We start from the raw sequence: 20,429 nt of genomic DNA on the forward strand, positions 1-20,429 counted from the left end.
AGTTTTGTGAAACATTTTTACATCCCACAATTTCTGCTTTAGCCCCAGGGCAGAGGACTGTGCTTGTTATGCCATTTCCGAGGTGCATTTTGTGACAGATCCTCATGTTGAGCCTCGTGCTGTGTTTGTTTACTGCCCTGGACCCCAATAAGGTGCTCAGGCTCCGGTGCTGCAGGCTGCTCTGCCCACTGGCTCCGGGTAAAGGAGCATCTGTTACCTGACATCTCTGCAGACAGTGATTTAGATGTGTCTTAACAGGGTGAGAGCAAGGAAAAAATCCTCAAGAAACTCATCGGTTTTGGCTTTATTTACAAGGTTTTTTACGGCAGCCGCTTCTCATCCAGATGTGCTTGAGCTTTCATCTGGCTGCCTGGAGGATGACTTGCAGTGCAGCTGCTGCACCTGCAAATACACTGGGAAAACCAGGTGTTAGCCCCTGTTTGAACAACACGATGTCAAGGGGGATGCTGTCAGCAGTTAACCGAGCTGGTGTAGGGCTTGTTCACACATGTATGTCCAAGTCATGGAGGCACAGCAAAGGTAAAAATCAGCTCCTTGCCTCTTTCAAGTGTTGGATGTTTCTAATCTACACGTACAGTCGATGTTTGGATGCAGAGTCCAAGTGTCTGGCATGTGTTACAAAAGCTAAAAATCCCCTGGGCAGTACTTTGTAAACATATCTTTGGTGTCAAAATAAATAAGAGGAGGAGAGAGAAATATCAGCAAATTTAATGAATCTGAGGAAATCCAGGTGTGAGACATCTAAGTTCTGCAGTAAGACCTGCAAGCAAGTACAGTACAAGTAGGATGGCAGCTTGTCTTCCTGCTCAACAACAATTTTAGTTGGAGAGAGAAATTTTTAAGGTTATAAAGTAAACATTTTTTTGACAGCCATTTTAGAGGCTATTAAATGAATGCCAGTGGCTTAGAGGCTCTTTCTTTGCTCCCTACATGAATTTAAATGTAGAACTTGTAGATGATACTTATAATTACATATATGAGAGAAGAGGTGAGTTTTATTTTTTGTATCTTAGAAGGGAGATAGTAAATATGGGGGAACACAATAAAGTAGTGAATAATACAGAGAAAGTACATTAAGAACTGCAGGAATGCCTTCAGAAATAAACTTTATTTACAGCTTTATAATCTATCCCCTTCCAAGTTATTTGCCCTGTCCCTTGTACACTACAAGGGAACTGGGTGTAGCCCGAGGGAGAAATAAAAGCTTGCTAATTCACTTGCTGTTGTGTATTGGTTGTCTAGCTGTCCAGAGAATGACAAAAGTATCCTATGAAAAAAAAAAAAAAACAACCCAAACTTAAATGGAAGAAGGCACAAGTATCATTTAGAGACACATCAGAGATGCAACTTCCAATCCTGTCCTTTCTAGTGAAATTTTTCTGGAAATGCTACGGTTAAAGGGGTATTTCAGTCAATTTGCTGATTCCAGGCAGAATCAAACTGGTGTCACAAAATTTCAACGAGTTTTTTAAAAATTTACTTTAAAATGTTATTTAGATAGTCAGATGTGTTTGACTGGAGGGCTTCATTGTAGTCCATAATACATGGGTTGAGATGAAAAATGTGAGTCTTGTCATATTTGTCAATTCAAATGTGAGTTTGGATTCTGCCCTAGCACAGAAATCTAAGATTTTCTCTTAAAAAAACCCCACACAACCAAAATCAAACAAAAACTGAACTAGTTGTTCTCTTAATATAAGAGAGATGTTAATGTTAGGAAGTAAGGTTGTAATGAAGCTGTGTAATCAAATGGTGCAATTTAAGATGTTTAGCAGGTACAGAGATATCAATCAGGAAAGAACTAAGTTGGAACTGAGGATGAAATAATTATTGTGATTAGTACACTTGAGTAAGATCTGTGTGAACACAGAGTGCTGCGTGATGGAGAAATGATTTTCCTGGCTTGAACTTGCATTATAAGAATCTGGGGGAGGCAATCTCTCACCAGTATCTCCGCGTGGCTGCGGTTGGGTACCGGGTTGCTATGGTAACGGATGAAGGCTTGGCTGGTTAAACATCCTCTAAGCACACTGGTATTTTCAGTCTGGGGCTTCAAATAAGACCTATCATCTTTGCTTCTTTGTTGTTTGCATTAATTATCTGCCTATCAATTCTCTGAGTGGAACTGCAGGTGAGGCTGCTTAACCATATGTTCTCTGCCATATATATATGTGGCTCTTTGTTGCCCCTTGAAGAAAGCTGACCTACTGGCCTCTGTGAAGCAGTGGCAAAAGTGATGGAGCCCTTATATTGCAACTCAGATCTGATGGTTTTGAAATGCTCCTGGGGAGGAGGGGAAGGTGCCACTGGGTGACAAAACATTGTGTGTGAAATAGGAATAATAACAGCATCAGTTATGTTTTTGGATGAACTTTACATTTGAATGTGGCTGTTTTCCTCACTTGTGAGGGGTGGGGGCAACGTTAAAGATCTGCCTTTTGTTGGTGATGTGCAAGAGAGTGAGAGGTAAGCCGGAGGCAGTGCTGAAATGTGAAACTTGTGAAGGGTTAAACTTCTCAAGAGGAGATCTTACATCACATATGAAGATTTTTCCAGGCTTTGCATTGCATGCTTTGTGTATGGTCTGTTTGTGGCAATTGGAGTATTAAGCACAAGAGAGGCCACTCTGACTCTTGCTCTGGAAAGAGGCTGTGGTTTGTAGGAGTTTCCTGCAGTAATTTCTATTTTCTGAAAAGCAAACCTCAACCTTGTTCTCCAATATTAATGTACTAGTATTCATATCCATTTTAATATGTTTTTGTTGCTGTTCCTGGTGCCTTATCTGTCCTTGTATCACTTTGGCATGGTGCTCTCCCTCTGCAGCATCCACTCCTCTCACTGTTATTATAGTAGTCCAAAAGCCCATCTGGGGTCTTGGGTCCATCTCAAAGGAACAGGTACGGGGTGATGTGGCAGTACTGTGATTTGAAGTGAGAGACTAAAAATAGCAACATTCCAGCCTGTTAATATTGCACTGTAATGTGGTATCTGTGACAGCAGTCTTGCCTTGTCCTGTACTGTGCTTGCTCTGAGACCTAACCTGGTCCTTCACTCTGACCCTCTTGAGCCCCTGCCTTCTCTTCTTCCACCTTTTTCCCTAGTTACACATTTGTGGTGAGGGAGAGGAAGAGCTAGAGACTGGCTGTGTTCCCCGCCTTTGACAGCAATTATCTGCATAATTTCTCTAGCAAACTTTGGACCAGAATAGAGGTGTTATGTAGGTGAGAGAAGTGTGCTTAGTTTGGGAACCCTGTAGACAGCAACTTCCACTATGGAGTCAAGCTCCAAGGACGCATCTCTCTCCTACAGAGATCTGATCTGCTGGAGGATGGTCATGGGGCAGTGAGATATTAAAGAGCCCGATCCTCCCCTCCACATTGGTTTTGATTTTTTTTTTTGTATTTGCATCATCAGGAAAGAGTAAACTGTTATCCATCTCTAACAGGTACATTTGTGGATGGATAGAGAAAAAAAAAAAGATGGCATCTGCCCCAAAATAAACAGTCGGGAGTTAATAGTAGGTAGGTGCAACAGGGTGGATGAAAGGTGCATAAGGAAACAGGGAGGTGGCATCTGGGCTGACCACTGCAAATTGGCTGCATTTTAATTGAATCTAGAGAGCTATCCTTTCACAAGCTTCTCCATCTATTCAGCTCTTGGGAATAAACTGCCTTTGTTCCCAGCTGTACTTAAATGTTTATTCATTAAATTTTAATAAAGAAAGTCAAATCTCATATTCCTTAATCAGTGTTGGTTACTGAATGTTATTAATTGATTAGTCAATGCCTGTTAGCATGATAAGCCAAAAGAAACCTGCAGTGACATCAGCCTTCAGATTATGTATTAATTCTGTAAATTATTAATAACTACTATTGATCCTCTCCCAACTGATGAAATATTTGTCTTTTTTGAAGAGCAACTTTTTTTTTCTTTAACTGATAAGCTATATTTATTTAGGAAGCTTGTTGCCTGTTTTTCCTTCCGGAGCCAATATCTTTTTGCAAGTTTTTTGAAGGGGTGGTCTGTGTTTGCATACCACGACTGTTTTCTACATTTTGTTCTTCCTTGGTATATTCAAATATTTGTGAGTGTAGTCAAGGCCACTGATCCAGCCAGATGTTTTTGCAATATAATTTCCTCAATAAGGAAGTATGGAGAGACCTTTATCAGTGTCATTACTGTTTTTCTCACAAGTACTTATGTGAAAACCCAAGATAAATAAGCCCATGAAGCTAGAAATAAAAGCAGGACAATATGATCTTTTAATGGAAACATCTGCTGCTTCTCTTCAGAAAATGTCAAATCGTTTAGATAGATAGGTCTACACCGTTGTCTCTTTTTTTTACAGATGGGGAAACAAAGGGCTTATGTGATTTAACCAGCACAGTGCGGCAGGTTCACTGCAGTGCTGGGAACAGGACATGGCTCTTACTCCCAAGCCGCTACTTGATGATGAGGATGTTCTGTAGCACCTTTAGTAGCTCTTATTAATATTCTTTCTCTATCCAGGGTTGCTATATTTTCTTCATTATATTTTCATTCAGTCCTGCTATGCTTGCTTTGGCCATCTGTTTTTCGCGCCAGCACTTTTGCCATTTCTTCCATGGCTGTCTTATGCTTGGAACAATCTGCTTGGATGACTCCTTATCAAAAACTACATGTACTAGGACACAGAGAGGAAACTGGTTGCCTTCTGATGGTGACAAGACAGAGAGCCAGGAAGGATTGCTAAATTGTGATGTATGAGTGTGGCTTCTAGCCTGGCCTGTGCTAAACTTTATTCAACACATCCTGTCAGTTCAAGAGGATGATGCAACCCTCTAGAATATAACTCTTGTCGTCCCACTACAAATTCACTCACATGTGGCCAAAGTGAAAACATGTGGCCTCAGTTTATACAAATCTCAGTTTGTGTGCTGAAGTAAAAGGCAGAGATGATCTTAAGAAGTTGAGAGGTTATGAGCTATATTTGCTCCATGTTGTGCACCCTTTCTAGTTCCCTTCATTCTATAGCGGCTTGACATGCTGCAGGGCCTGATGCTAGTATTTTCCTCAGCGGATTTATGAGGATTCATGACATCAGAACTAAAATGAGATGTTCCCTTCTGTATTCCCATTGTTCCCTCTCTTGTTGTCGCAGATTCAAGAATTGCAAGATGGAAATAAAAGTGTATGAAGAAAACGGATGAGGAATGAAGCAGTTTTTTGGGGTACCCTTACCCATATTTTTTCTTCTTGTTGCCACACACAAGCACACATTCTGTCTCTTCTGAGTCACACCATGTGTTCTGCAGGAGAAGAAACCTGTGACCTGACTGTGAGGGAACTTTGCTAATGTAGTTTAAAATATTCAGAGCTGCAAAGCGGACGCTTACAATAAGCTTCAGGAAAACTTTTGAAACTTAGGCCTAATAAAACTTCACTTCTTCCTTTTTTTGTTGGGGTTAGAAAAGATGACATGCTGGTGTTAGGAAACAGAAAGCTGTCCTCCCCAAGTTCTCTGCCTGGCTGGATGACTATCATAACAAGTGCTGGCTTGTGCATCAGAAGAGCTGATCATGTGGTGCTCAACACATGTAAAATTTGACCACAAACTGTTTTAATGTGGCTTCAGTTCCATTTCTTTTTTATTGTTTGGGTTTTTTTTAATTTCCATCTCACCACTCGGCAATGAATGAAAAATTCAGGACTTGGGTGGATAGCTATATGAGTGTTCACATGTCAAGTCACAAAAGCCATAAGGTGCATATACAGAAGTATTCTTTAATCGTTTTTCTTTTTATCTTTTAGGTCTCTCAGCAGCCAAACTGCTGACTGAGTCAGGCTTGAACGTCGTGTTGCTGGAAGCCAATGACAGGGTTGGTGGACGAACTTTCACCGTAAGGGTAATTATCTCCAAACCCATTTATACTACATATACATACATATATACTATACATCTGTATAATTATACAAGTGTATGTGTTTATATATGTATAATATACTATATGAATAGTGTATATAAATGTATTTACTTATCTTTCCTGCTAGAGGACCTATTTGAGGGAAAATTTCTGGAGCACTAGCAGGTGGGAAATTTCCTGATATTGTACCAGCAACTGTAGGGACAGAATATTTCTGTGTGATCTGCAGGCTCTTGAGTCATCAATCCTTTCCCTTGGGAAGGAAAACATGATTAGCTACGTTTCAAATCATTTTGCAGGGAGAGACACTGGAGAAGTCTCTATGAAAAAACAACCATAACAAGCTCCATGGGGAATCATGTAGGCTAGAGGACTGGTAGAAGTGGCTGGGAACTAGAACCACCATGTCTAGGCTAGAACCACTAGAACTAGAATTGCTCCTTTACCTTCTGCCCTACCTGGACCTGGGAGACTCCATCCCACACTACTCGTTAGAAAATCTTAGCTGTGCTACTTCCTAGGACAGTCTGTTTTGAACTAGTCATTGGCGAGATGCCTGACTGAGCAAGAACCTCACATATGTCTCTGACTGTCCTTCTCTCTCTGCCTGCCGGGCTTTTTCCTCTTGTGTTTGTTAAGGCTGTAGTGTAACAACAGGTCAGCTAAGCTGGTTATGAACTCCTTATCTGAGATCCTCAGTAACTGCCACACCAGAACTCTACCAAAGAATTTAAGTTTTCCATGGGGAGAGGAATCATAGCCAAAATACTCTGGGAGTGTTTCATTTAAAGAATTCTTTTGGATTGCTCTTTTAACTTGTATGCTATTTACAAAGGGCTTGTCTTTTTTTAATCCTTTTTTCCCCTCCCTTTTTTTGTGTTGTGTGTCATAAACTAGAATAAGCAAGTTAAATACGTGGACCTTGGAGGAGCTTATGTGGGGCCAACACAAAATCGTGTCCTGCGGTTATCTAAAGAGTTAGGAATAGAGACGTATAAAGTGAATGAAGTTGAGCACCTGATACACCATGTCAAGGTAAGATGCTCTCAAGCATGCTGCTGTAGACAGGCAAGTTGTAGTGATCTCCTTTCTCGTTGTTTTCCATCCATGCTACAGTGGAGTATACTTGTTTAAGTATGCATCATCTGAGTCTCTTGGAGAAAAATAAGTATCTTGGTAATGAAGAACTCATACACATTACTATATGCATGCATATCTACATGTGTAACCTGTAGATGCATCCTGCTAGCTGATGCCTTGGTTCAGGTCTGAGTTCTTAGTTAAAAGCTCTCAAAAAACTTCATTGTTTATGAACAGAACAACTGTGACTCTACGGTACAGGTCAGCTCTCATATACACTGCCCAAGGTATCTGAAAGTCACTTTGAGAAGTCCTAGAAGTATCTTCAATCAGGCTGAAAGTTTCTCAGGATGGGCTTACTAAACCAATGAAAATTATTATTCTGACTGAAAGAAATGTGAGAGGTTAAGTCTGATGTTGTTGACAGGGAAACTAACATGCAGAGTAGTAAAAGACATTGTAATAGTAATTACAGAAGGCCCTGGGAGTCAAATGTTCTTGTGGAGGCAGATCTAAATGATATGTTCATGATCTGAAACAGGACAACTATGGCAAAGCTGTTAAAAAGCCCACGTATTCTCAGTATTCATACTATGCTTTCTCCAAAAGAACATCCTTTCTCCTTTCCTGATATAGAGCAGTGTCGTACTCCCACATAAGAGAAACTTTCTATGTTAGTCCTGAGGAAATTAACATTGAGTTACGAAAACTTAATGGCTTATGAAAAGCCACTGTGCAATGACTGGCAAAATATTTGTAGATAGTAGTTAATGTCTGATCAAAGATTAAAGAAAACATTGACAGATTTAAAACAGCAATAGAGAAAAGGTGTTCTGCCATATGTTTTCCAATTTTTTTCCCACTCAATTGTTATAAAAAAGTGTGTTCTCATAGCGATTTGCTATGGTGACTGTCAACAATTACTTATGCTGTGGTAGAACTGATGGGTACATCCACACTGTTCTGTTTCATCTGCCTCTGGCATCACCCTCAAAGTCAAATTTTCTGCTTGTTCACGCTATTTAGCCTTTCAGAGTCTCTTCAATAGCAATAGGAGATCATGCCATGAGGGGAAAACTTAATGGTAGAAGACCAGGCTGGATGGGGCTGTGAGCAACCTGGTCACCTAGTGGGAGGTGTCCCTGCCCATGGCAGGGAAGTTGGAACTAGCTGATTTTTAAGGTTCCTTTCAACCTAAACCATTCTATGATTGACATGGACAGTCAGGATGACCAGCTCTCAAGACAACCTTGATGTCATAGCATGGGGACATTCCAAAATGCTGCCAGAAGTCACTGAAGCCAAACCTGAAGCTGACACGTGGGCCTGACTTATTGTCAGCTGCTTCTTTGGTAAGCCAAACCCTATTTTCTTTTAGGATCTCTAGGAACCAGCTCGTGGGGGTATATTGTTATTACTTAAGCTGGTTGAAATAGCCTTTTGTTTTCCAACAGGTTTTTAGAGTGAGGAAAACAGAGAATGGCACAAAAGCAGTTTAGACTCTTGCCAAGGACAATCTCTCTTTCTCTTGACCACAAGTGTCTTATCACATGAGTTGCCAGAGGTTGTGTGTAGCCTTTTACCATCATCTATGGATACCTCTTAGCCCAGTGTGGTGAGTGCTGGTGTGAGTCAAGGCTCTCGGCTTTCCTCCCTACTGAACGCTGATAGGACTTGCTGGCATTCAGGGATGTATCCCAGCCTGGCAGAGAGGGGCATGCCTTGGCTTTGTCTGTACGTTGGGTGTAGAAATGGCTTTGAATTGGGACACTAAGTCATTAGGACACAAGTCCAGGGAATCTATGCAGTATTGTGGCTTGTATCCAGAAGTCTAGAGGTGGGGGAAGCCACTCTGCTCCTGGAACGTTCAAGCCATCCAAGCCTGGAGATCTAGGGTGTTTGCTACTTTGGTTAATGCCTGCATTTGTGCAAACAGATCCTGGGGGGAGCTGTGAGGAAGGCTGAGGGCCTGGGCTTCCTCCAGCACTCATGTGTTTGTGTGAAGACCTACTGAGAGATGCTCATAGAGGACAGGTTATGCCCTTACATATGCCAGGGCGATGGAGCATCCATGGCAATTTGATGCAGGCAAGTGGCTCGGTCTGAATGCTGGCAAGCAAGTGTGAAACTGCACTATGCCTTACACCAAGACATAGAAAAAGCTGCCCTGGAAGGGATCCTTGGATGCTGGGATCCTCCAACCTGGGCTTGGAACAATGTCTGCATTGTAGTTAGGTCAGGTTGCTTGGGGCCATTCCCAGTCAAGTGTTTAAAGTCTCCAAGGAGAGACATCCCACGTGCTGGCTGAGGTGCTCCCAAGGCATGCTAAGAGCCCGCAGGTTGGATTCAGACAGTTTGTAGGCTCAGGCTCCCAATGTAGCTGCCTGTAGGAGAGCTCCTGAAGAGAGGAGGGAGAGAAGTGTGTGCCAGGACTCCCTGATAACCAAGCAGGTGGTAAAGAGAGAAGATATTCCACAGTCAGTAGCACCTTCTTTGAATCACCTAATTTCATTAATTTTAAATCTTTTATTTTCTTTTTGCTTTTGTGTTTATACAACTGTGGAAAAGTATTAACATAGTTGAAGAATTACTCACAGTTAAATAATTGGAACATGAGCACTATATAGTAGATGTATGCATTGTTGTGTGGCCAAATCAGTGTAATAATCTTCAGCCTTTTGCATTTCATATACCTGTAATATATTCCTTACAGGTTTGTCACTTTCAGCCACGTGGCTTGACCATGCTTGCCCTGCAAATGGACAATGCTCTTGTGTGCTCGCTGAAATCTAAGCAGGACTCTCAAGTCATAGCTTGCAAACTGGATTCCAAAATAGACAAAGGTCTGCCGCCCTGTGTGAATTTGAATTCACATGCTGACCCAAGCTTTGTGACTGTGGCCAAAAATAATTGAATTCTGGACCACAAAATTCTCTAAACCCAGAGAGGCAAGGAAACCTAAAGGTTTTAATTCTTCTCTTGCTACACAATCAGGCATCACAGTGCATCTTGTAAAATCAGCTGCTGTTTTTACATATACCCAAAGGCAAAATCAAGCCTTTCATAGTTAATTAAATTCATTTTAGAGGCTTTTTAATACAAGTAATATATGCAGCTTCTTTGTACTACAAAATGAAAAGAATGCATTTTGTTGATCTCTGGGTGGGTCTTTGCTAATTAGGCTTTACCAACTTGATTGGGTTGTGTGGTTTTTTCCCCCTTTAATCTTTTTTAATGTTAGGTTCTGTTGTGAGATTATTTTTGGTCTCGCTTATATTGTGTGTGATATCTTCACAGAAACTCAAAATTATATTTTTGCCCTACATTTTTTTTGTTCCTTCTACTTGTTCAGCAGCCTTTTCATGGTCTTTGAAAAGAGATTAGTGTGTTCTTTTCATTTGTGTAAATACTGGTTCATCAGCCTTAGTGAGAAAATTAGTATAGCTCTGCAAGTAGAATTTGGTAGGCAAATTGCTGCCTGAACACCATTGCTTTTCAATAGGGAAACTGAAGTTAGGTTCATAAATCCAGGTTTAAGAAGCAAAAGGAGGACTGAGAAGCCGTCATCTCCTAACAGTCTGCCCATTGGACTGGTAGGCAGATGTAAAACACTTCTTAAAATAAGATAACTTTTTCTTAGCTGCCCAAGAGAGGGTTCAGGGCCCTAACTTAGATAGGTAGGTTTGCAATTTTTGACTGGTGGTGTTTTCCTCACCAGAATGACAGCTTTTTTCATAGAAAAACAAACCAGAGTACATATAGTCCAGGCAATTTTTGCCTTTGCCATGTAACAGTCCCTGGAAAGAAGTGTTGAAATATGAAAACATGTCAATTATTGTAAGGGTTTAATTATCAACATATTTTTTTCATTAATTCAAATTGCACTTCACTTTTGTGCAGTCCCAATAGCCATGCAAACTTCCTGCATTTTAAAACACAAATTTACCGATGTTATCAAATGTAACACAGGTTCCTTTGCTAAGTAAGATAACTGTGGAGCTGGTTTACTCTGCTACCCTAAATCTGTGTAGAGAAATGTTTATTTGTATGACTGGTTTGCCAGATTAATCTTTTTTCGATCTTGATACCTTCATATACAGTAAGGATGATCTACTCTTTGTCCTGCTGTGGTGCCAGCTGAACATCTTCTGATCCCATTTTCGCTGACGGAGAGCTTGCATGAAAACCTGGCAACACAGGCTGGCAACAAGCCTGGCAACACTTACTGGCCACATTAGACCAACAAAGCTTGTTTCTCAAAATCTAGTCATTAGCCTGTGGTGGATTCCCCCACCGTCATTGATGCTCATTGACATTTTTTTCCCAGATGTTTTTTCCAGCAGAACTTCCTATGGGATAATGCCATGATCCTTCCTGAAATTTCAGCAAATTATAGCATCATTGCTAGAACAGGGTAGTAACATTTATTCCTTTTAATCTCTGTGTTGTCTCCATGCAGACTGTGAATAGTGCTAACAGCTGACTTAGGTAGCTGGCTGTTTTGATAGTGTATTGCACCTGAAACATTCCTCCTGTAGTGGTAGTTGAGATAAGTTCTGCTAGTTGGCAGACTTGGCATTGCACACATCCCAGGGGAATCTTTCAGGTTAAAATGCTGGGTGAAGCATGAAGCATTCCCTCCCTACTCGCTGGATAGTTCTCGACAGTGAGTTGCTGATTAATTCATTACCTCAATTAAGTTCCCTGTAAAAGAATGGAGTTTCCTCGTACACATTTGTCTGCCAGCAGCACTGGCTAGAGGTGTCCAAATGCATATCATGCCCTTTTCAAGTTTAGCGCAACTTTCATACAAGTAGAATCGTAGAATCATTTAGGTTGGAAAGGACCTTTAAGATCACCTAGTGCAACTGCTAACCTAGCACTGCCAAGTCCACCACTAAACCATGTCCCTAAGCACCACATCTACACATCTTTTAAATACTTCCAGGGATGGTCTCTCAACCACTTCACTGGGCAGCCTGTTCCAGTGCTTGACAACCCTTTTGGTGAAGAAGTTTTTTCTAATATCCAATCTAAACTTCCTCTGTCACAACTTGAGGCTGTTTCCTCTTGTCCTGTCACTTACTACTTGGGAGAAGAGACTGACACCCACCTCGCTACAACCTCCTTTCAGGTAGTTGTAAAGAATGATAAGGTCTCCCCTCAGCCTTGTTTTCTCCAGGCTAAACAACCTCAGTTCCCTCAGCCACTTTTCATAAGATTTGTGCTTTAGACCCTTCACCAGCTTCATTGCTCTTCTTTGGCCATGCTCCAGCACCTCAACATCTTTCTTGTAGTGAGGGGCCCGAAACTGAACACAGTATTCCAGGTGCAGCCTCACCAGTGCTGAGTATGTGGGGATGATCACTTTCCTAGTCTTGCTGGCCACACTATTTCTGATATAAGCCAAGATGCTGTTGGCCTTCTTGGCACCTGGGCATACTGCTGGCTCCTGTTCAGCCAACAGTCGACCAACACCCCCAGGTCCTATTCTGCCAGGCAGCTCTCCAGCCACTCTTCCCCAAGCCTGTAGTGCTGCATGGGGTTGTTATGACCCAAGTGCAGGACCCGGCACTTGGCTTTGTTGAATCTCATCCCTTTGGCCTCGGCCCATGGATCCAGCCTGTCAAGTCAAGACTTCCGCCCAACTTGGTGTCATTTGCAAACTTACTGAGGGTGCACTCAATCCCCTCATCCAGATCATTGATAAAGATATTAAAAAGAACAGGCTCTGATACTGAGCTCTGGAGAACACCACTTGTGACCAGCCGCCTACTGGATTTTACTCCATTCACCACCACTCTTTGGGCCCGGCCGTCCAGCCAGTTTTTTACCATGTGAAGTTTACACCCATGCAAGCCATGGGCAGCCTGTTTCTCCAGGAAAGTGCTGTGGGAAACAGTGTCAAAGGCTTTACTAGAATCTAGGTAGACAACATTCACAGCCTTTCCCTCATCCACTAAGTGGGTCAGCTCGTCGTAGAAGGAGATCAGGTTTGTCAAGCAGGACCTGCCTTTCATAAATGCGTACTGACTGGGCCTAATCACCTAAGTTGTTCTGTATGTGCCACGTGATGACACTCGAGATGATCTGCTCCATCACATTCCCTGACACCAAGGTCAAACTGACAGGATGCCCAAATCCTCCTTCTGGCCCTTCTTGAGATGGGCATCACATTTGTTAACCTCCAGTCAACTGGAACCTCTCTGGTTAGCAAGGACTGCTGATAAATGATTCAAAGTGGGTTGGTGAGCACATCCACCAAGTCCTTTAGTACCCTTGGGTGGATCTCATCCAGCCCAATAGACTTGTGAATGTCCAAGTGGTATAGCAGGTCACTAACCATTTCGCCTTGGATTTTGGGGACTTTATTCTGCTCCCATTCCCTGTCTTCCACCTCAGCGGGCTGGGTATCCCGAGAACAATTGGTCTTACTGTTAAATAATGAGGCAAAGAAGGCATTAAGTACCTCAGCCTTTTCCTCCTTGGTCACTATGTTTCCCCCTACATCCAATAAAGGATGAAGATTCTCCTTAGCCCTCCTTTTCTTGCTACTATATTTACAGAAACATTTTTATGGTCTTTTACGGCAGTAGCAAGATTAAATTCTCATTGAGCTTTGGCGTTTCTAATTTTCTCCCTGCATAGCCTCACGACATCCTTGTAGTTCTTCTGAGTTGCCTACCCCTTCTTCCAAAGGTCATAAAATCTCTTTTTTTTTTTTTTTTTTATCCCTGAGCTTCAGTCAAAGCTCTCTGTTCAGCCAGGCTAGTCTTTTTCCCTGCTGGCTTGTCTTTCAGCACACGGGCATGGCCTGATCCTGCACCATTCCTTCTTGAAGAATGTCCAGCCTTCCTGGACTCCTCTGCCTTTCAGGACTGCCTACCAAGGAATGCTGTCAGCCAGGCTCCTAAACAGGAGTCCAAGGTATCAGGTTCTGCTAACCCACATCCTTACTTCTCTGGGAATCAAAAACTTATCATTTTGTGATCACTGTGCCCAAGATGGCGTCCAACTATCACATCACCCACCAGTCCTTCTCTGTTCACAAACAACAGGTCCGGTGGGGCACCTTCCCTAGTTGGCTCACTCACTAGCTGAGTCAGGAAGTTGTCTTCCACGCACTCTAGGAACCTCCTAGGATGTTTTCTCTCTGATGTATTGTACTTCCAGCAAACATCTGGTAAGTTAAAGTCCCCCATGAAAACAAGATCAAGTGGCTGTGAGTCTTCTCCTGGCTGCTTATAGAGTATTTTATCTGCTTCTTCATCCTGGCTGGGTGGTCTATAACAGACTCCCACCATGATATCTGTCTTGTTGGACTTCCCCCTGATTCTTACCCGTAAACATTCAACCCTGTTGTCACCATCATCAAGCTCTCAACAGTCAAAACACTCCCTAACGTACAGGGCTACCCCGTCGCCTCTCCTTCCTTCCCTGTCCCTTCTGAGGAGTTTATAGCCTTCCATTGCAGCGTTCCAGTTGTGCGAGCCATCCCACCACGTTCCCTTGATGGCAACTATATCATAGTTTTCCAGCTGCACAGTGGCTTCCAGCTCCTCCTGTTTGTTGCCCATGCTGCGTGCATTGGTGTAGATACACTTCTGTTGGTGTGTTGATCCTGCTATCTTTTTGGAGGGAAATGCCCTAATTCCTACATGACTGTTCTCAGGTGCTTCCATGTTTTTAACAGATCAATAACCCACATGCTGCCGCATGGCTTTCCTTTGCCTACCTCCACTGAGATGGCAGACCGAGGGACATAACTAGCACACCATTCCTCAAACTTCAACGTGCCACCCCCAGGATTATCTCTAGCAAGCCTGGTTTTATCCGTTTCCCCCCTTCAACTCTAGTTTAAAGCTCTTCCAATGAGCCCTGCTCATTGAAAGATTGTATATACAATCGGCATCTCTAAGAAGAATGCTAAGGGGAACCCAGTCTGCACCACGTCACTGAAGGTGAATATTTAGTCTTACATGTGCAATACTTTTAACTAGGACCACAAATCTGCACTAATGTTACTGTGTTACATACTGATCTACAATAGATCTGCAGAAAAATAAATTTATAGGCCTCTTGGGTATCATTCATTTTCAGTACTATTGTGCTTATTAAAATGCAGTTTGCTGTGGTCTCATTCATGAATAAAAAATGTGGTGGTCCTGTTGTATTGGGATTTAATTAGCAGCTGGATAAGTGACTGCTGTATCTAAAGTTATAGAATTTCGTGGCGTTTCTTCTGTGATATCAGTGATACATGCACTGAAGCTAAGCAATATGATTTATTTAAGCTTTTGACCTGCTTCTCTGCAAATCTAAGGGCAGTATCTCCTGGCATAGTCTGTAGTATAGAGCGTAAGAGCTTAAATGGGTTTTTGAATGACTAGATAAAAGTGCTTTCATTTTTCTTTGTATATCTTAATTAGAGTGCAGTCAGAGAATGAAAAGTCTGTGAGACTCTCAGTTGCCATCAATTTAAGCAAGACAAAATGGCATCACATCTTTTGTTTTTTCCCGCTTTTGCTGACAATTTGTAAGCAAGAACTTGGGGAACTGAGAAGAATACATCTTTAAGAAGCTGGGTATCTGGTGTCTTGGAAAGGAAGCCAAGTAATTTGAAAAAAGGCTTAAATTGCTACTGGGCCTTGGTAGTTTCACATGTCATTACTGGAATGCAGGTCTATGTTATTTTAACTCTTTACTAGATAGAAAGACGCAGGCTTTCCTGTCACAAGATGCTGCGTCGTTAATCACACTCGGTAGTAGCCTCAAAAGTGAGTCTGAAATAGGCTGAGGTTGGTGAAACCATCTCCCAGGCTCCCACAAGGGATAGCCTCCACACTGTGAACGAAGAGCAGTTGTTGGCAGGAGTATAGGAAAGGCTGGTCTTGTTTCAGTCCCGTTGGACCTGCCCTGTAATTAATGGGGCATCTTCCCTTTTTTTGTGCCAGCCACCTGGCAGTAATGGCAAGCAGGAGGTTCATAATTAGGCCTTTTTAATTAAAAATTGGATAATATTTCTATTACAGCAGCCTAAAAGAAGCAAGAGTATGTACAGCAAATCTGCAAAGTGATCTCTGTCAGAGGGGACTGTAAAGCCAGGTCTCGCAAGGGGTGTTTGGAAGATTGACTGGAAGACTGGCAGCTGTGACCTAATATTAGCATGAGGATGAAAGTAGTAAGAAAAATGAACTGGAAATCAAGTATGCATTTCTTAATTAAATCCAAATGGAAAGAAACTTCCTCAGTCCTAGCCCTTCTAGACCCCAGGGTCTGTTCCCTAGGAGATAAGGAAAAGGAGCTGTGCTTCCACCTAGCTTATTTAGTTGAGGCTGCTGGGAGAAAAGCTTCAATTGCATCTGATTGTAAGAACTGATTTTTGTTTCCCTTGAGGAGCTGATTGAAGTCTACAGAAAAACAGAATTAGAGAAATGTGTATTTCATACAGGAACATCTGGCTGAGCATACTGGGTTTGACACATCTGTAAAAATTTCTGTAAGGTTTCATTTTTTTTAGGTAAGAAATCTAATAACTCAGAATATCTCAGAAACAAAACTAGTAAGCCCAACACTGTCTTCTACTTTAAAGACAGTGTTTTAGTTGTGAGAGAGCCTGTGTGCCCTGTGTGCTTCATTATGTTATCTGTGGACAGAGCTCTTTTGATGGCTTTCTCCCAAATGCAACTCCTCTTTTCTCCTGTTTTCATTTATTTTTGACCATTTATCTGCTTTTGGGAGGGGAAGAAGGGTTTTTTAAAGACTAATTCTAAAAATACTGATAGGTTTTCTATTGATTTTATCCACTTTGTTGGCAGGTTTATTTTAATTCAGGTATTGAAAGCCACATTCTGGTGCCATTTCAAAGACTATTAGGACGACAGTCCCTATAAATCTGTACTTCATAACACACCTGAATGGTTTCTTTAAAGGTATTCTTTAGTGTCCAAAATTAAAAAATCTGGTTCTAGTAGGAAGGAGGCTTAGTTAACTCTTTTCTCAGCTGATTTGAACAAATAGCTATATTCACTTTTAAATTCAGAGCAGAACTTCAATTTCCCTTTCTAAATCACTTCCGTGGTGTTGTTTTTCTTGGTCTGCCTTTTTGCAGATAAGACAAGTATTCCAGCAATTGTATGACTGATGTTGTAGCAGAGTGAAGATGGACTTTATTTCTATGATATGGCAGAAACAAATTTTTCCCAATTAGCTCATTTCCTTTTCAGGATGCATGTTTCAAGCCAATGTGTCTGGCTATGCTACATTTAAAATGGAATTACTTTTGCTGACCACGTTTCACAAAACACTGGCATTCACGGCTGATGATCTCAAATTAGATATTGAAAGATATTTGGAGGATATTTTGGCGTGTCTAATGGTACAAAGCTACAATAGTATCCAGATTTTCTTGTGCTGCATTTCTATTTTCTAACCTATATATCTTTTTACCTTTAGGATATCTGTCAGTATAGTAACCAGCTGAGTGTATGAGCTCCTGAATGGTTTCTCAAAGAAGGAAACTTCAACAAAGCTCAACACTGTTATAGGCTCCTAAGTGGGCCTGTATACTTCTCTCAGCTTGGTCCAGCTAGTTGACATGTTCTGTTGTGAATTATGATTACACAAGAGGCTTAGTCCCAAAGACACATATTGTTAGATGTTATGGATTTAAAAAAACCCAAAGAACACCTCCAACCAACCAAACCAAAAGGATAGTTTTCCTCAGCGCAGTAGATGAGAAACTTGAGTATCTTGAGTAGCAGGTACAGAGTTACAGCCTGAAGTGATGCTGTGCTGTTTCTCATTTTTCTTCTCACAACTTTGCATCTTACTGTTTCTGTGCTTTATATGAATGATGTTACTAGGATTTTAAGTTGAGAGAACAAGGTGTGTGTGATATACCAGTGCTGTGAATCAGCAGAGGGCACTACATGCCTATAAACCTATGTAACTGTGAATTAACATGCAGAGTGACATCTTGGTGAAGTTAACATTGGTTACTCCAAGGTTTAGATGATTTAGCTGAGGGAATACCTGTGCTCATTCAGTGATGCAGAGAATGCACCACACCATCTCATTTCTTCCAATGAAAGCTGTCTATATAAGATGCTTATACTGTGCTATTAAAAAATACAAGGATCGTTGGCACCAGGGCCTTTAATTCACAATACTGCATCCCACTCGGGCACTACTTTGGGTACATAACATTTAGGGGAGCATGAAGTTGTCTTGTGCCTGGAAAAGCAGACTTCCTGCTGAGGTCCAACTCTACATTGAGATACTGACGATATTTCCTGGCAGAGCGTGTACCTGCTCAGCCAACCATTCACTCTCCCTTTCACCCTCGCAGGAGAAAGCATGTTGGATCCCATCCCTATGATCTCCCAACTGCTGGGGTTGATACTCAAGGGGCTGCTGGTACTCACTTACCATGCTGTGGTTTTTTTCCCCCTGTAATAACCCACTTAAGTCATCTATTAATGACTAAAGACCTGAAACTTTATTTCTATACTAATTATATTACATGGGTCCAGTGTAACTAAGCCAAATGTTGGTTGATGTGAAACAGATGGATGGGAAAATCTATTGGGAATTGTAATATTTGTGACAAACACTGGATTTCTCATGTCCCTGTTTGTTTATTCCTGAGACAGCTGGGTTGCATGAATTTCCTCCCTGTAGTTTCAGCTTCTTCAGTATGCTTTAGCCCATACTGCAGGAACAGGTTTTGTAAGCAGCAAGTGACCCATACAATAGCAGGTGGACCTCCAACTGCTGATGCTGGTGTTCTGGTTTTGGAAGCATTGCAAGCAGCATCATGAAACAGTTTCTGAAAATATATGTATGCCTGTCTTGAATACTACTAAGCCTTAAAATAAAAAAAAAGAGTAAGAAATACTTCTAAGTGTTATAGTACTGCTATTGGAATATGTTGAATGATCAGGAGGTATGGAGAATGCTATTCCCAGCAATATGGTAGGCAAAATTTGCCCAAATATCAATAAGGTTGTTGGTTTTGCAAAAGTGCAAATTCATTAGAAATAGAGCTGAAATGTTTCAGTTTGTTGGAAACTACTCAGAGCTATGTGTAGTCTTTCTTTGGTGCTGCTATTTTTGTTTCTGTGTAGAGCCTAGTCTTGCAGTTTTTTCTCAAAAAAAATTCTGTTTGACAGCTCCTGGAGTTTTGTCTTTGTAGGACGTAAGGATCAGGCCTTAGGTAATGTCTTAAGGAGCTCTTGAAAGTAACTTTCCCAGGAGACTCCCTCACTTTTATGATTATTTTTATTTTTCCAGGTAGAAGTTTGGTCTTGTGCTTTACGAGACCCGTCACCCCAAATTTCTGCACAAGAGACATACCCAAGATTTCCCTTTCAGCAGTTCAAATGCAGTGAAATAGAAGAACGCTAAACCAGAGATACATTTTGTGTGTCTCTTAGGTGCGTGCTCATGAGGAAGCCCCACAGGGAATTCATAAGACTTGAGTTAACTCAGAGGGGGTAATTCAGTTAGGATTGCCTCTGGCAGAGAAGGAAGCTCAGAACAAAATCAATAATTGGAATAACCCATTCTGATGCTGTTCTGGTTTCCTTGAGCACAGCAGGATACAAGTTTCATAAATGTAAATCTGGGAAATGCTAGGTACTTAAAACCCAACTGATGTGCTCTGTCTTTGAAATACCTACATGCTGTTTGCACTGGTGAAGGGTGTCTTCAGTGTTCAGAAGAAGGCATGGTAAAACTGACTTATGGCTGTCATAGGAGTTAGTTATGGAATTTTAATGTGCCCCAAAAGGCTAAAAAGTAATTACCGACATGGTTCAGCTGTTACTAGCTGGGACAAGAAGGTGCTCAGTCTGAGGAGCTTTTGCTGCTCTTTCATAGCCCTTTGGCAGCAGAATATGAATGTGTGCCCCAGTTCAAATTAATTTCATGTTAAGAGATTCCATAATAGTAAACAGATGCCCATGTCAGGACCAAATGCTTCTGATGAAACAAACTCAATGAGTTCATGTCCATCTACAGGGATATGTTTTCCTGATTCCAATTAAATGTATTTTCATATGATTGAGAACAACAACTGTAGAAATGTTTGTTTTGTTCCATGCTAAATGAAAAAAAAAAAACAAACCGAAAACAAATCCTCCATTTTCTGGAATACTTGTGAACCTATAGTTTAATGTCCATTCTTAAATTGAAAATGCTAAGTTTTCAACCTTGGTACCACTGGCTCCTGAAGTGACTGGAGATCTACTCTGGCTATGACAAAACTTCTGATTGAGAACTTTCTAAAATGTGATGTTTTGGCATTTTATAAGATATAATATCTCCTCAAAAGCATTGCAAAATGAAATGGTTGTTTTGCATCTACTTCTTCATATGTCCGTGTACCAAAGAATTAATTTCTTTCCTCCCACACTTTGCTTT

General features: G+C 41.4%; 1 protein-coding gene across 1 annotated transcript in view; it reads left to right on the plus strand.

Annotated features, from left to right (window-relative positions):
* The window catches only part of MAOB (monoamine oxidase B), a 57,543-nt gene that overhangs the window by 13,217 nt on the left and 23,897 nt on the right, over nt 1–20,429 (plus strand). Inside the window, exons 2-3 of the mRNA XM_074159006.1 lie at nt 5,812–5,906; nt 6,822–6,959. Of these exons, the coding sequence (XP_074015107.1) occupies nt 5,812–5,906; nt 6,822–6,959 (233 nt within the window). The remainder of the gene's footprint in view (nt 1–5,811; nt 5,907–6,821; nt 6,960–20,429) is intronic.

Source organism: Numenius arquata, chromosome 1 (genome assembly GCF_964106895.1).
Source record: "Numenius arquata chromosome 1, bNumArq3.hap1.1, whole genome shotgun sequence".
Taxonomy (NCBI): domain Eukaryota; kingdom Metazoa; phylum Chordata; class Aves; order Charadriiformes; family Scolopacidae; genus Numenius; species Numenius arquata.